Source organism: Rhinoraja longicauda, chromosome 26 (assembly GCF_053455715.1).
Source record: "Rhinoraja longicauda isolate Sanriku21f chromosome 26, sRhiLon1.1, whole genome shotgun sequence".
NCBI classification, from domain to species: domain Eukaryota; kingdom Metazoa; phylum Chordata; class Chondrichthyes; order Rajiformes; family Arhynchobatidae; genus Rhinoraja; species Rhinoraja longicauda.
Genome location: NC_135978.1, coordinates 32,103,093 through 32,117,535, shown reverse-complemented (window position 1 = coordinate 32,117,535; position 14,443 = coordinate 32,103,093). Strand labels below are relative to the sequence as shown.

The 14,443-nt window shown below is 43.6% G+C and overlaps 1 protein-coding gene across 1 annotated transcript in view; it reads right to left on the bottom strand.

Annotated features, from left to right (window-relative positions):
* The window catches only part of LOC144606567 (hepatocyte nuclear factor 1-beta-like), a 149,383-nt gene that overhangs the window by 119,441 nt on the left and 15,499 nt on the right, over window positions 1-14,443 (bottom strand). The window contains exon 4 of the mRNA XM_078422826.1: window positions 5,428-5,695. Coding sequence (XP_078278952.1) covers window positions 5,428-5,695 — 268 coding nt within the window. The remainder of the gene's footprint in view (window positions 1-5,427; window positions 5,696-14,443) is intronic.

Genomic DNA, 14,443 nt, shown 5'->3' with positions numbered 1-14,443 from the left:
AACATGCAAGCTCTGAGCAGACAGCACCCGAGGTCAGGATTGAAGCCGGGTCTCTGACGCTGTGAGGTAACAGCTCTATCCACTGCGCCACTGTGCGGCCATAGTTAGCACTCCAGAAGGCAAAGGCCTTGAATCGTAACTTCACCAGACAGTGCCACAAGAGAGGGGTGAAGTCACAGACACACTAGAAGTGATCATGTTTGGAAAGGACAATAAGAATACTTGGTATTTGTAAGTATTCAAAAGAAACTCATTGGGATTTCCTTTCTCAAGGTTTAACGACATTTACCTATACCTGTTACAAATTTCCAAGCTTGAAATAGGTTTGCAGAGAGGGGGGACGATTTAGTAAGAACCTGAGGGGCACCATTTTTTACACAAAGTTCATGTTCACAAGTTCTAGGAGCAGAATTAAGCCATTCAGCCCATCAAGTCCACTCCGGTATTCAATCACGGCTGATCTATATTTCCCTCTAAACCCCATTCTCAAAAAGTGACATGTGTACAGAATGAGCTGCTGGAGGAAGTAGTTGAGCCGGGTACTGTCACAGAGTTTAAAAAACATTTGGACAGGTACATGGATAGGATGGGTTTGGCGGGATATAAGCCAAACGCAGGCAGGTGGGACTAGTGTAGAGGGGATATGTTGGTCAGCATGGGCAAGTTAGGCCGAATGGCCTGTATCCAAGCTGATTGACTCTATTGAAAAATAAGCAAACAAAGGGCACATTTTCCATTTGAGGCAATTCTGTTGAAAACAATAACATGCTCGCTGTTAATACATTTGTCAGCTGGTCTGGTCAGGAAAACCAACAAGCAGATACTGAATGATTTATCACGACATTGAATCTTGGGGTGATTAATCATGCTAATTGTATGCCTCCTTGTCATCTTCCCCTCGGCTAACAATGAACCATTCTACATTTCCTCATCATCGCCTGCACTGATCTGTCGTTTTCACACCTTACCCTTCCATACCTCTAGTCTCCCTGACCTCAGTCTGAAGAAGGGTCTCGACCAGAAACGACACCCATTCCCTCTCTCCAGAGATGTTGCCTGACCCACTGAGTTACTCCAGCATTTTGTGTCTATCTTCATTGAATGTTTCTCCCTATTTTCCCAATATTGTCATTGTTGACTTTGAAAGTAATCCAAACGATTGGAACTAAATACAGGTCCTCCACCGATTTTCTGGCACCTCCTTTAATCCGGACAGAATTACGAGAGGGCACCTGAAATTCAGGGGGCGGCCACAGATGGCGTTGCATTTGGTGCAAACTCTTTCGGGTCAGTCCCTCCATCCCAAAATAGTTATTGGTTTACATCTGCAGTTGTTGGTGGTGATCCCTCGGTTTTATGCAATTCTTTGCTCATTTTGCTTAGATTTAACCCGAGCTATGACGTCTGAGCAAGGTCCAGGTGACAGTTGTGGTGTCAGTTGGTTTAGTTTAGTTTATTGTCACGTGACCAAGGCACATTTCTTGTATATGCATACTTGGCCAATAAACTTATTCATTCATTCATTCAATCGAGCCACTTACAGTGTACAGATACATGATAAGGGAATGTGTAGCAAGGAACTGCAGATGCTGGTTTAAACCAAAGATAGACACAAAATGCTGGAGTAACTCAGCGGGGCAGGCAGCATCTCTGGAGAGAAGGAATGCATGACGTTTCGGGTCGAGACCCTATCACCTGAAGAACGTCACCCATTCCTTTTCTCCAGAAAGGCTGCCTGTCCCGCTGAGTAACTCCAGCATTTTGTTTCTTTCATTATAAGGGAAAAATGTTGTGCAAGGTAAAGCCAGCAAAGTCCAATCAAAGAGTCTGAGGGTCACCAAAGAGGTAGACAGTAGTTCAGGATTGCTCTCTGGTTGTGGTGGGATGGTTCAGTTGCCTGATAACAGCTGGGAAGAAACTGTCCCAGAATCTGGAGGTGTGTGTTTTCATCCTTCTATGCCTTTTGCCTGATGGGCGAGGGGAGAAGAGGGAGTGGCCAGGGTGCGAGTCGTCCTTGATGATGCTGCTGGTCCTGCCGAGGCAGCGCGAGGTATAAATGGAGTCAATAGAAGGGAGGAGGTTGGTTTGTGTTGTGTGATGGTCTGGGCTGCATCCACAATTCGCTGCAATTTCTTGTGGTCTTGGATGGAGCTGTTCCCAAACCATGCATCATGCATGAGCACATTTAGTTTACATTTAATATTTGCTTTTTTGGTTTCCGGCAGTCCATGGTGCTTTAGAGACACGGGAGGGTTGTAATTCATGGTTCAGAGGTGTCTTGGTGTCTCATTATTATGTGGCCTCCATTGGTCCGGCGGAATGGATAATCTGGCAAGGCTCTGGAACCAAGGGTGCCGGAAAATCAGTGGTGGACCTGTGCTCTAATGTTGCTTTAACATTAGCATTAGGTAGGGTAGACTGCCAGAACCCCTTTCCCAGGGTGGGAATGTCAAAGATTAGAGACCACACAAGGCTGTGGAGGCAACGTCAATTGATATATACAAGGCAGAGATAGACAGATTCTTGATTAGTACGGGTGTCAGAGGTTATGGGGAGAAGGCAGGAGAATGGGGTTAGGAAGGGAGAGATAGATCATAATCAAGAATCTATCTATCTCTGCCTTAAATATATCCATTGACGGCCTCCACAGCTTTCTGTGGACTCTATTTGACATTCCCACTCTTGGAAAGGGGTTCCGATAATCTACCCTATCTATACCTCTTATAATTTATATATTTCTATCAGACAGGTTCTAGGCATGTACATAGATAGGACAGGTTTGGAGGGATATGGGCCAAATGGTGGCAGGTGGGACTCGTGCAGCTGGGACATGTTGGCCGGTGTGGGCAAGTTGGGTCGAAGGGCCTGTTTCCACACCCTATCACTATGACTTTATGACTCTAGGTCTTCTCTTAAACTCCGACGTTCCAGTGGAAACAATCCAAGTCTATGCAACCTCTCCTTATAATAAGACCCTCTAATCCAGACATCGTCCTGATAAACCTCCTCTGCACCCTTTCCAAAGCCTCCACATCCTTCCTGTTTTGGGGTGACCAGAATAAGCGGCCGAACCAAAGTCCAATCAAGCTGCATCATGACTTCCTGACAGAATCTTGAAAGCGCGCACCACCAGACTGAGGAATAGCTTCTTCCCCCCTGTTCTCAGACTTCCATAAGCTAGAATACTATACCATTCACCTCCACCCCATTGCGGACATTGGACTCTGTCTATGGAACTGATGCTGAGAACTAAATTCTGCACTCTGCATCTTCCCCTTTGCTCTACCTTTTGTACTTAGGTTTGACTTGATTGTATTTATGCAGAATATCGTCTGGTCGGATTGCAAAAGATAGCTTTTCACTGTACCTCTGTACACGTGACAATAATAAACCTTAACCTTAAACTCGTATACTCGATGCCCCACCTATGAAAGCAATCATACCATATGCCCTTTTACAGTCTATCTACTTGTGGTGCCACTATCAGGTAGTTATGGACATGGACCTCAAGATCCCTCCGTATATTAATGCTGTTAAGGGCATTGCCATTAACTGTTTATTATCCCCTTGCATTCAAGTTCCCAAAGTGCAACAGATCACACTTGCTCAGGTTAACATCTACCTGACATTCAGGCGTTGAATCAAATTTCCTGACTTTGCACCCTGTGGGAACCCAGCTAAACAGGCTCAGGGCTGGTCAAAGTGGAGACTAGAGGACAACATCAGTTGGCACAGTGGCGCAGCGGTAGAGTTGCTGCCTTACAGCGCCAGAGACCCGGGTTCCATCCTGACTACAGGTGCTGTCTGTACGGTGTTTACACGTTCTCCCCGTGACCGCGTGAGTTTCCTCTGGGTGCTCTGGTTTCCTCCCATACTCCAAATACGTACAGGTTTGTAAATTCATTGGATTCAGCAAATTGTAAATTGTCCCCAGCATGTGGGATAGTGTTAGTGTACGGGGTGATCGCTGGTTGGCACAGACTCGGTGGGCCGAAGGGCCTGTTTCCAAGCTGTATCTCTAAAGTCTAAAATCTAAAGGTACATTGTCTCTGGAGAATTGAATGATACAAACAACACATTAAGTTCAATAAGAATGTTGGTTTCATCGTATATGTTAAAGCAAGCTAGGACTTCATTCCTTGGAGCGCAAGAGGCTTAGGGGTAATCTTATGGAGATGTATAAATTCATGAGGGGAATAGATACTGTAGGTGAATACACAAAGTCTTTTATCCAGATTAGGAGAATCAAGAACCAGAGGGCGTAGGTTTAAGATGAGAAGGGAAAGATTTAACAGGAACCTGAGTGGCAACATTTTCACTCAGAGGGTGGTGGGTATATGGAACGAGCTGCCTGCGGAGGTAGCTGAGGCAGGGACTATGACAACAGTGAAAAGATGTTTGGACAGGTTAAAAGATAGGAAAGGATTAGGACAACCAGGTATAGAACAAGGTGGGACTAGCGTAGATGGGGCATCTGGATCAGCATGCAGGAGTTGGGCCATGGGGCTTGTTTCCACACTGTATGACTATATATCTATACTAATAATAATCAAGGTTTCAAACTCTGATCCTGCCACATTAGGCTCTACATTTACCTCCTAAGGAGCACTCTCCATTTATGTTTTGCAGTTCAATTTAGTTTAAAATAGTGGAAATAGACCCTTCGGCCCACCAAGTCCGCACTGACCACCAAACCCCATATACTAGATGTATCCTCACACATTAGGGACAATTTACTGAAGCCAAATTAATCTGCAATGCTGCACGTCTTTGGGATGTGGGAGGAAACCAGAGCTCCCAGAGAAAACACATCAGGTCACAGGTAGAACGTACAAACTCCGTGCAGCACCCATAGTCAGGATTGAACCTGGGTCTCTGGCACTGTAAGGCAGCAACTCTACCACTGCACCACTGTTCCGACCTACCATTTATTGAATAGGGCCATATCATTTGCCCTAAAATGCCCTATCATTTAATGAAATTATATCACAGCCAGTCTATGTAGGAAGGAACTGCAGATGCTGGCGAATACTGAAGATGGACACAAAATGCTGGAGCAACTCAGCGGCTCAGGCAGCATCTCTGAAGAAAAAGAATAGGTGATGATTTGTGTTGAGAACGGGTGTCAGAGGTTATGGGGAAAAGGCAGGAGAATGGGGTTAGGAGGGAGAGATAGATCAGCCATGATCGAATGGCAGAGTAGACCCCTTTGGGCTGAATGGCCTAATTCTGCTCCTATCGCTTATGAACCTATGGAACCCTTCTTCAACACAAAATGCTGGAGTAACTAGGCGGGTCAGTCAGCATGTGTGAGGAAAGAGAATAGGTGACTTTTCGGGTCGGAAACCCGTAGTCAGAATGAAACCCTGGCGCTGTAAGGCAGTAACTCTACCGCTGCGCCACTGTGCTGCCCAGTCGCCATCTTACCTGTTGCACTCCTCCACTAAGGCCTCACGCTCCTCCTTGCTGGGATTCTTCTGCCTTTCATAAGCCTGGTATAAAATTTGTTGGGATGCTGGTCCCCATTTAAACCTGTTGCGACGCATCTTCTTGTTGGCAGGTTCAGTTCCAACCTCCTCAGCCTGCCCCGAGGCCTGGTCTTGCTGATTGAACTCTGGAAAGAGAAACAGCAGCTGATCTGGCCTGCTTTTGTCTGTCATATTGTTTCCAGTATTCTGGATAGTCTGGTTGAATTCTGAAAGAGAAATGGTAGACTTGACCCAGCCTATACATAACAAAAAGATCGGATTTACAATTTTCTTCAACAAGCAAAAAAAAATCACAACACGCTCACAAAAGTAGTCACAATTAAATCTTATTCACAAAACCAACGGAATGAAATTTTCAATCTGATAACATGGCATTTGGTTTCTATTGCTAAGGAGTTTGTTAATCGAATATTGCGAGACTTCAAATGTAGCGTGGAAAAAAGTATCATTTCAAACACTGTCAGACAAAAGTATATTCTGTCAGTGATGGAAAAATGTTATCAGGCAACTGAACCGTCCTATCAACAGCTAGAGAGCGGTCTTGAACTATCAAGTATCTTGTTGGGGACCCTCGGACTATCTTTAATCAGACTTTGCTGGACTTTATCTTGCACTAAGCGTTATTCCCTTTACCCTGTATCGATACTATGGACGGATTGACTGTAATCATATACAGTCTTTCTGCTGACTGGATAGCACGCAACAAAAGCTTTTCACTGTACCTCAGTGTATGTGATTAAAATAAATTAAGCTAAACCTAACTAAAATTAACTTAACTTAACTAAACTAAACGAAACTAAACTAAAATGGTTCAAATATCCAGCAGGTCAGGCAGCTTCTGTGAAGGGGAAGCAAAGGAAACATTGAACTCAATGACATATGAGTACTTGCATATTTTCTATTGCTAAGAGTTGATATGTTTTTCGGCTGAATAAAGATTCCTTAAAATACCAAGAATCTGCAGCACAGAAAATGTGGTAATGGCTGCAACTCCACATGGGCCCTGTCCCACAATATAATCATTTGTACACCCTCCTATTCCTCCCTCCCTTATTTAATTGCCCCATCTATACTTCTTGAAATCAGAGGATTGTGGATGTATGGAACGAGCTGCCAGAGGAGGTAGTTGAGCCAGGTCCTATAACAGCATTTAAAAGACACTCAGGACAGGAACATAGATAGGAAAGGTTTAGAGGGGTATGGGCCAAACACGGGCAGGTGGGACTAGCGTATATGAGGCATGTTGGTCGGCATGAACAAGTTGGGCCGAAGGACCTGTTTCCATGCTGTATGTCTCTATGACTCTGACTCTATGGGCATCTATTGTCACAACTACTCCATGTCTTAAATCTCCACATTCAAACCACCAAGTAATTCAGTTACTCTCGCCTTCGTGATTACCCCAATGACTGATTAATGACCATTAATTCTCAACTCCCCCACAGATGGAAACATTTTATCCACTATCGATACATTGAATGGATGTAATTCTACAAAATCCAACAGGAATCAATGGTGTTGTGACAGGAAGTCATCTGCAGTAAAATATTAATGAAGTGATCATTTGTAAGTGATAAATGTTTGGATTCTGTTGTGAATACCAAGCGGAGGCATACAACTGTTGGCCAACGAGCCTTTAAATTGATCTTATTCAAGAATAAGTTAATAAATCTACAAGGCCCGCCCTCTTTATCTCAAGGTTTATTTACAAAAATAAAGTCCTTAAAATAGTGGGCAGAAAGGAGTTTTCTTTGTGCACAGTAAACTATGCGTTATCAGTGCGAGAGGAGATGATTTTAATCGGACTTTGTCTAAACCTCGCTCAGAAGAACACTTCAATTAGTTTTCAGCACATTGTTTGAATAATATTTCACAAGCAAATGATGTAAAGTCAGAGTAAAAAATTCATTGTTCCATTTTGGGACATATGGCAATAAAACACTCTTGACTCTGCCATTTCAAAAATCGGAGAACGTTTCTCAAATCTATTTAGAAAAGGATTTGTTTGGCAGATAGCTCGTTCCTCTTCACATTATTTACCACCTAAAGGTCGCGTGTATTTTCAAAAGCTGGAAGATAACATTTCTCTGCTTAATGGGTTAAAGTCCCATCAGTTTCCTTGTGCCATGCGACCATTACGAATATGGATCTCGGTAATGGCAACTAATGTCAAATCTATTTTATTGTAAAACAAGGAAATGGCGCATCATCATTTATCGACTCCCGGAGATCAATCGGAATGGAAAATATGAAGTAAGGTAAATGGAACGGTGCATCAGGTAACAACATAGATCAGGACCTTTACTCCTAGAATTGCCTGTCAATGCAACGATGTGGCCCTGATGGCTAACTGTTACCAGAAACTAAACTTTGATGAAAATGTTCTAGAATTTTAAAAATGTACATGCATGTTTTGAGGAGAAAAAGGTCAATCTAATGGAGTAATTAAGATAGTAGAATAATTCATTAATTTTAGTTAAAGTTTTTGTTTAGTTTGTTGTCATGTGTACCGAGGTACAGTTAAAAGCTATTTGTTGCATGCTATCCAGTCAGCGGAAAGACTATACATGGATTTATTCTAATTTTGCTGTTTAAATATATTATTATTTGCTGATGTATTGTGAATGTTTAATTATAGGATTGGCATAAACCTAAAGATTACTGGTAAACCCAAAACAGTTGACTCTTTGGATAACAGTCTGTTCATAGGTCATTGAATATACTGTACACAGAACAACACATTTCAAAATGTCATCTCTGTTTCAGTATTTTATTCAGTATTTGAATTACAACAACTTTACTCTTCAAATGGGAAGCTGACAGCTTGCAGAAATGAACAAGTAGCTTATTTATTCAACTGCTATTAATCATATTTTACCTGGAATCCTTGAAAAGATCTAATATTGGGATATTACCCTGAATTAATCTTTGGCTTTTTTTAAAAAAAATCTATTGTTAATGATAACCAAGAAAATGCTGTGCTGCATGTGAATGCTTAAAATTTACAAAACCAATTAAGGATAATAGTGAATGTTGACCTGGTATTTATTTATTCTTGTAAAGGTTTGCCAATTTAGTTTATGTTTGGAAGAAGATACACCTCGCAGTAAACATTCAGCTCTGGGGTGAGAAGTGACAATAACGTTCTCAATGTTGGATACAATAATATTGTATAATGCTTATGCTTAGATTAGTGTAGTTTAGTTTGCAGATACAGAAACAGGCCCTTCGGCCCACCCAGTCCACACCAACCAGTGATCCCCGCACACTAACACTATCCTACACACACGAGGGACAATTTACAATTTTACCCAAGCCAATTAACCTACAAGCCTACACGTCTTTGGTGTGTGGTAGAAACCGGAGCACCTGGGGAAAACCCACGCAGGTCACGGGGAGAAGGTACAAACTCCGTACAGACAGCACCCGTAGTCAGGACTCTACCGCTGTGCCACCGTGCCGCCCAAATTGTTTAAGATGCACTTGGAACACAAGGATGAATCGGTCAAGAAGGGCATGTGTTTTATACAGAAGGATGACTCTGGAAAATGAGGTGATATCGATAATCATCTTGTTCCAATGTAACTACCTCTTTTCTATTGCATCATCCTAACATCCAGGTGATATGTGTCGGAAGGAACTGCAGATGCTGGTTTACACCGAAGATAGACACAAAAAGCTGGTGTAACTCAGCGGGTCAGGCAGCATCTCTGGTGAAAAGGAATAGGTGACGTTTCGGGTCGAGACTCTTCTTCAGACAGAGAGTCAGGGGAAAGGAGGTCTGGCCTCGACCCAAAATGTCACCTATTACTTTTCTCCAGAGATTCTGCCTGACCTGTTGTGTTACTCCAGCTTTTTGTGTCTATCTATGGTGTGTGCCTCTCTAATATTCTGTAACATTAAGCTTGGTTTATTAATCCTTATTAGGAGGAGGAACAGGCAATCTCTGCTGCCCCTGTCTCACTAAACCTCCTATCTACGATATTCCACATGCTGGAAGTAAGGTCACATTTTATGCCACATTTTATATTCCCTTCTATACGTATTGTCCTTTCTCTCAGCATAGGATTAGAAGGTATTAGAAGACAATAAACTAAACTGAACCCAAAACGTCACCTATACCTTTTCTTCAGAGATGCTGCCTGACCTGCTGAGTTACACCCAACATTTTGTATCAATCTTCAGTGTAAACCAACATCTGCAGTTCCTTCCTGCACAGACTGTCTGTGATATCATTTCAATAAATGGTAGGGCATTTATCGGGTGTTCTACCGTTAAAGGGTATGCATCTAAATGTTTTTGTTCTGTGATATTGGAGCTATTTTGTTTATTCCAATGTGCATTACAGACCCAGAGTTTTTCTTATAGGCTATTCCATTTTCCACATAATAGATTAGTAGTGAGTCTATTGTATCGCCACAGTGTGTCTCTATCAAGTCCACTCCAGATTATTGCTTTGAATCGGGGGAATCCGCTGTGGTGCATGTTTATGTTAACCTTTATGTAGTTGTGTGTCTTGGTGCTTTTTTTTTGTATGGTTGTATGGTAATTCACATATCACTGTACCTTAATTGGTACGCGTGACAATAAAAGACGTTTGAACCCTTTGAATCATCCTAGCACAACCAGAGAGCAGTGCTGAACTACTATCTATCTCTTTGGTGACTCGAACTATCCTTGATTGGACTTTAACTTGTATTAAACATTATTCCCTTATCATGTATCGATACACAGTAAATGGCTCAATTGTAATCATGTATTGTCTTTCTGCTGACTGGTTAGCACGCAACAAATGCTTTTCACTGTACCTAAACTGAACTTTGTTTGAAAAACACTTTGTTTTATTCTCAGCATTTATAGAGGTGAAAACAGTGAAGTATTGTGATGTGCTGTTTCTGCTCTGTACCTCGTTAACACAAACTGTGACGTACGTTCAAATGAGGAAACAGGAAGACCCAAGTTCCAGGTTCTGACCCAAAACATCACCTATTCTTTTTCTTCAGAGATGCTGCCTGACCCGCTGAGTTATTCCAGCACTTTGTGTTGGAAGAAGGGTTATGACCTGAAACATCAACTATTCTTTTCCTTCAGAGATGCTGCCTCACCTGCTGAGTTACTCCAACATTTTGTGCCTATCTTCAGTGTAAACCAGCATCTGCAGTGCCTTCCTACACAGTTCCTTCCTACACAGACTAGCTGTGATATCATATCAATAAATGATAGGGCATTTGTAGGGCAAATGATAGGGCACTATTCAATAAATAGTGCACAGCGCAAGGGACCCGGGTTCGATCCTGATAAGGTGCTGAATGTATGGAGTTTGTACATTCTCTCTGTGACCTGCGTGGGTTTTCTCCGGGTGCTCCGGTTTCCTCCCACTCTCCAAAGACGTGCAGGTTTGTAGGTTATTTGGCTTTGGTAAATTTGTAAACTGTCCCCAGCGTGTGTTTGATAGTATAAGAAAATAACTGCAGATGCTGGTACAAATCGATTTATTCACAAAATGCTGGAGTAACTCAGCAGGTCAGGCAGCATCTCGGGAGAGAAGGAATGGGTGACGTTTCGGGTCGAGACCCTTCTTCAGACTGTGTGTTTGATAGTGTTAGTGTGCGGGGATCGCTGGTCGGCGCGGACTCGGTGGGCCAAAGGGCCTGTTTCCGCGCTGTATCTCTAAACTAAACTAAACTCATCTAAATTAGCGTCGTGGTAAACCAATTATGTGGATCAATGATCAATTTGTTCTGTGATATTGGAGCTATTTTGTTTATTCCAATGTGCATCGCAGACCCAGAATGTTTGTGAGAGGCTGTTCCATTTTCCACATGATAGATTATCAGTGAATCTATTGTATCGCCACAGTGCATCTCTATCAAGCCCACTATAGATTACAGCTTTGAACCATCCTACCACAACCAGAGAGAAGTGCTGAACTACTATCTATCTCTTTCTCCCAGCTTTATGGACTTTCAAATGGTCTTTGTAATATTCCCTGTGTTATTATTTGGAAGCCGGAGTATGGAAAGAGTATGGTGCGGAATAGTTTGCCGGACAATTACAAATGAGCAAGGCCGTAAAGCTACTCAACATTCCCTCCCCATTGCAATTTGGCTCCTAAATGATTCAGGGTTTCTTGCTTTATGACTCAATCTAGGATCAATTCCCCAGTCAATCACACTCTGCATTGCTAAACACTCCCGGAACACCCAGATCTCGGATATCCGCAGCTTTTTATGAAACTAATGTCCCTTTCCCCCATCCGGGCAATGGGTTACTTTAGAGATACAGCGCGGAAACTGGCCCTGCGGCCCAACGAGTCTGCGCCGACCAACGATCCCCGCACACTAACACTATCCTACGCACACTAGGGGCAATTTACAATTTTGCCAAGCCAATCGGCCTACAAACCTGTATGTCTTTGGAGTGAGGGATGAAACCGGAGCTCCAAGAATAAACCCACGCAGGTCATGGGAAGAAAGTACAATCTCCGTACAGACAGCGCCCGTAGTCAGGATCGAACCCGGATCTCCGGCGCTGTGAGGCAGCAACTCTACCGCTGTGCCACTGTGTGAGAGGAAACTCCTTTTAAAGGAAATGCGTGGGACTCCACTTTTACACAGGGGTGGTGAGTACCTGGAATGTGCTGCCAGGGATGGTGGTGGAGGCAGCTATGGTGGTGGTGTTTAAGAAGCTTGTGGATAAGCACATGGATATGCAATGAATGGAGGGATATGGGTTATGCACAGGTAGCTGGTCTTGGCATCATGTTCATTGTGGGCGGGAGAGCCTGGCCTTGTGCTCGACTCTTCTGTATTCTATGTTCTAGGAGATGAGGAGGAATTCTAGTCAGAGGGTGGTGAGTCAGAGGAATTAATTGCCACAGACGGCTGTGGAGGCCAAGTTATTGGGCATTTTTAAGGCAGAGATTGACAGATACTTCATTAGTAAGGGCGTCAAGGGTTATGGGGAGAAGGCAAGAGAATGGGGTTGAGAGGAAAGCCATGATTGAATAGCGGGGTATACTTGATGGGCCAAATGGCCCACTCCTGCTCCTATGACTTATGAACTTATGAACGTGGGTTGGCGGGATTAGTGTAGATGGGGCATCTTGGTTGGCTGAGGCACGTTGGCCTGAAGGGCCTGTTTCTGTGCCACATCACTGTATGACTCTATGACCAGTGTATTCACATATGTATGTATGAAAACTGGAGACACAAAAAACTGTTGGTGCTGGAAACTTGAGCAAACCAACACAAAGTACTGTAGCAACTCAGCGGGTCAGGCTGCATCTCTGGGGAACATGGATAGGAAACTGGAGGTGTTTCTGAAGTTGGGAGTTTGAAGAGTGTGGTGGAAGGAGGGACATCTCTGTAATCTGGGAGGGAGGGGTAGGATTGTTGGGCGGAAGACTTGGTTGACCATGTGCTGCATATAGACTAGGCTTATACTCGCTGGAATTTAGAAGACTGAGGGGGGATCTTATAGAAACATATAAAATTCTTAAGGGGTTGGAGAGGCTAGATGCGGGAAGATTGTTCCCGATGTTGGGGAAGTCCAGAACCAGGGGTCACAACTTACGGATAAGGGGGAAGTCTTTTAGGACCGAGATGAGAAAACATTTCTTCACACAGAGAGTGGTGAGTCTGTGGAATTCTCTGCCACAGAAGGTAGTTGAAGCCAGTTCATTGGCTATATTTAAGAGGGAGTTAGATGTGGCCCTTGTGGCTAAAGGGATCGGGGGTATGGAGAGAAGGCAGGTACAGGTTACTGAGCTGGATGATCAGCGATGATCATATTGAATGGCGGTGCAGACTCGAAGGGCCGAATGGCCTACTCCTGCACCTATATTCTATGTTTCTATGTTTCTATGCATGTTCTTTCATACAAGGCAACAATTCAACATGGCAAATGCGCATGTTTACTGGCATCAGCCAAAACGGGGCATTCCACCCATCTCGAAAACAAACAGGGGTAAATGAGAAGGTGTGTAGCAAGGAACTGCAGATGCTGGTTTACACCAAAGAATCGCCCTTACAGTATTTCATTGGGAAAGGGGTGAGCTTTTTTAATGTCTAACGACCATTAACCTGTGCATTGCAGTGTGTTTCTTTTTTTAGTGCAGTTTAGAGATACAGTGCAGAAAACAGCCCCTTCGGCCCACCGAGTCCGCACCGACCAGCGATCCCCGCACACTTTTAACACTACCATACACAAACTAGGGACAATTTACATTGACACCAAGCCAATTTACCTACAAAAAATGTACATCTTTGGAGTGTGGGGGGAAACCGAAGATCGCGGGAGAAAAGCACACAGGTCACGGGGAGAATGTAGAAACTCCATACAGACTGCACCTGTAGTCGGGATCGAACCCGGGTCTCCAGTGCTGCAAGCACTGTAAGGCAGCAACTCTACCGCTGCACCACCGTGGGCAGGTGGGGTGGGGTGGTGGAAAGAGGAAATGGTGGGTGCAATGATCAGACGTTGCAACAACCTTTAGTAAAAAAGAACCGCAGGTGCTTATTTATTCCAGAGATAGACACAAATCCAAAGACGTACAGGTATGTAGGTTAATTGGCTGGGTAAATGTAAAAAATTGTCCCTAGTGGGTGTAGGATAGTGTTAATGTACGGGGATCGCTGGGCGGCACGGACTTGGTGGGCCGAAAAAGGCCTGTTTCCGGCTGTATATATATGATATGATAAATGCTGGAGTAACTCAGTGGGTCAGGCAGCATCTGTGGAGAAGAGGAATAGTTGACTTTTCCAGTGGGATCCCTTCTGCAGATGCTGAGTCTGAGATGCAGTCTGACCCGCTGAGTTACGCCAGCATTTTGTGTCTATCTTCGGGGCAATAAGAATAATTGTTTTTGAATGAATGGAGCAATGTATTTCTGTATTCAGGAAATCAAACCTTTATTTTGAACTAAATTAAAAGACACAGCATGGAAACAGGCC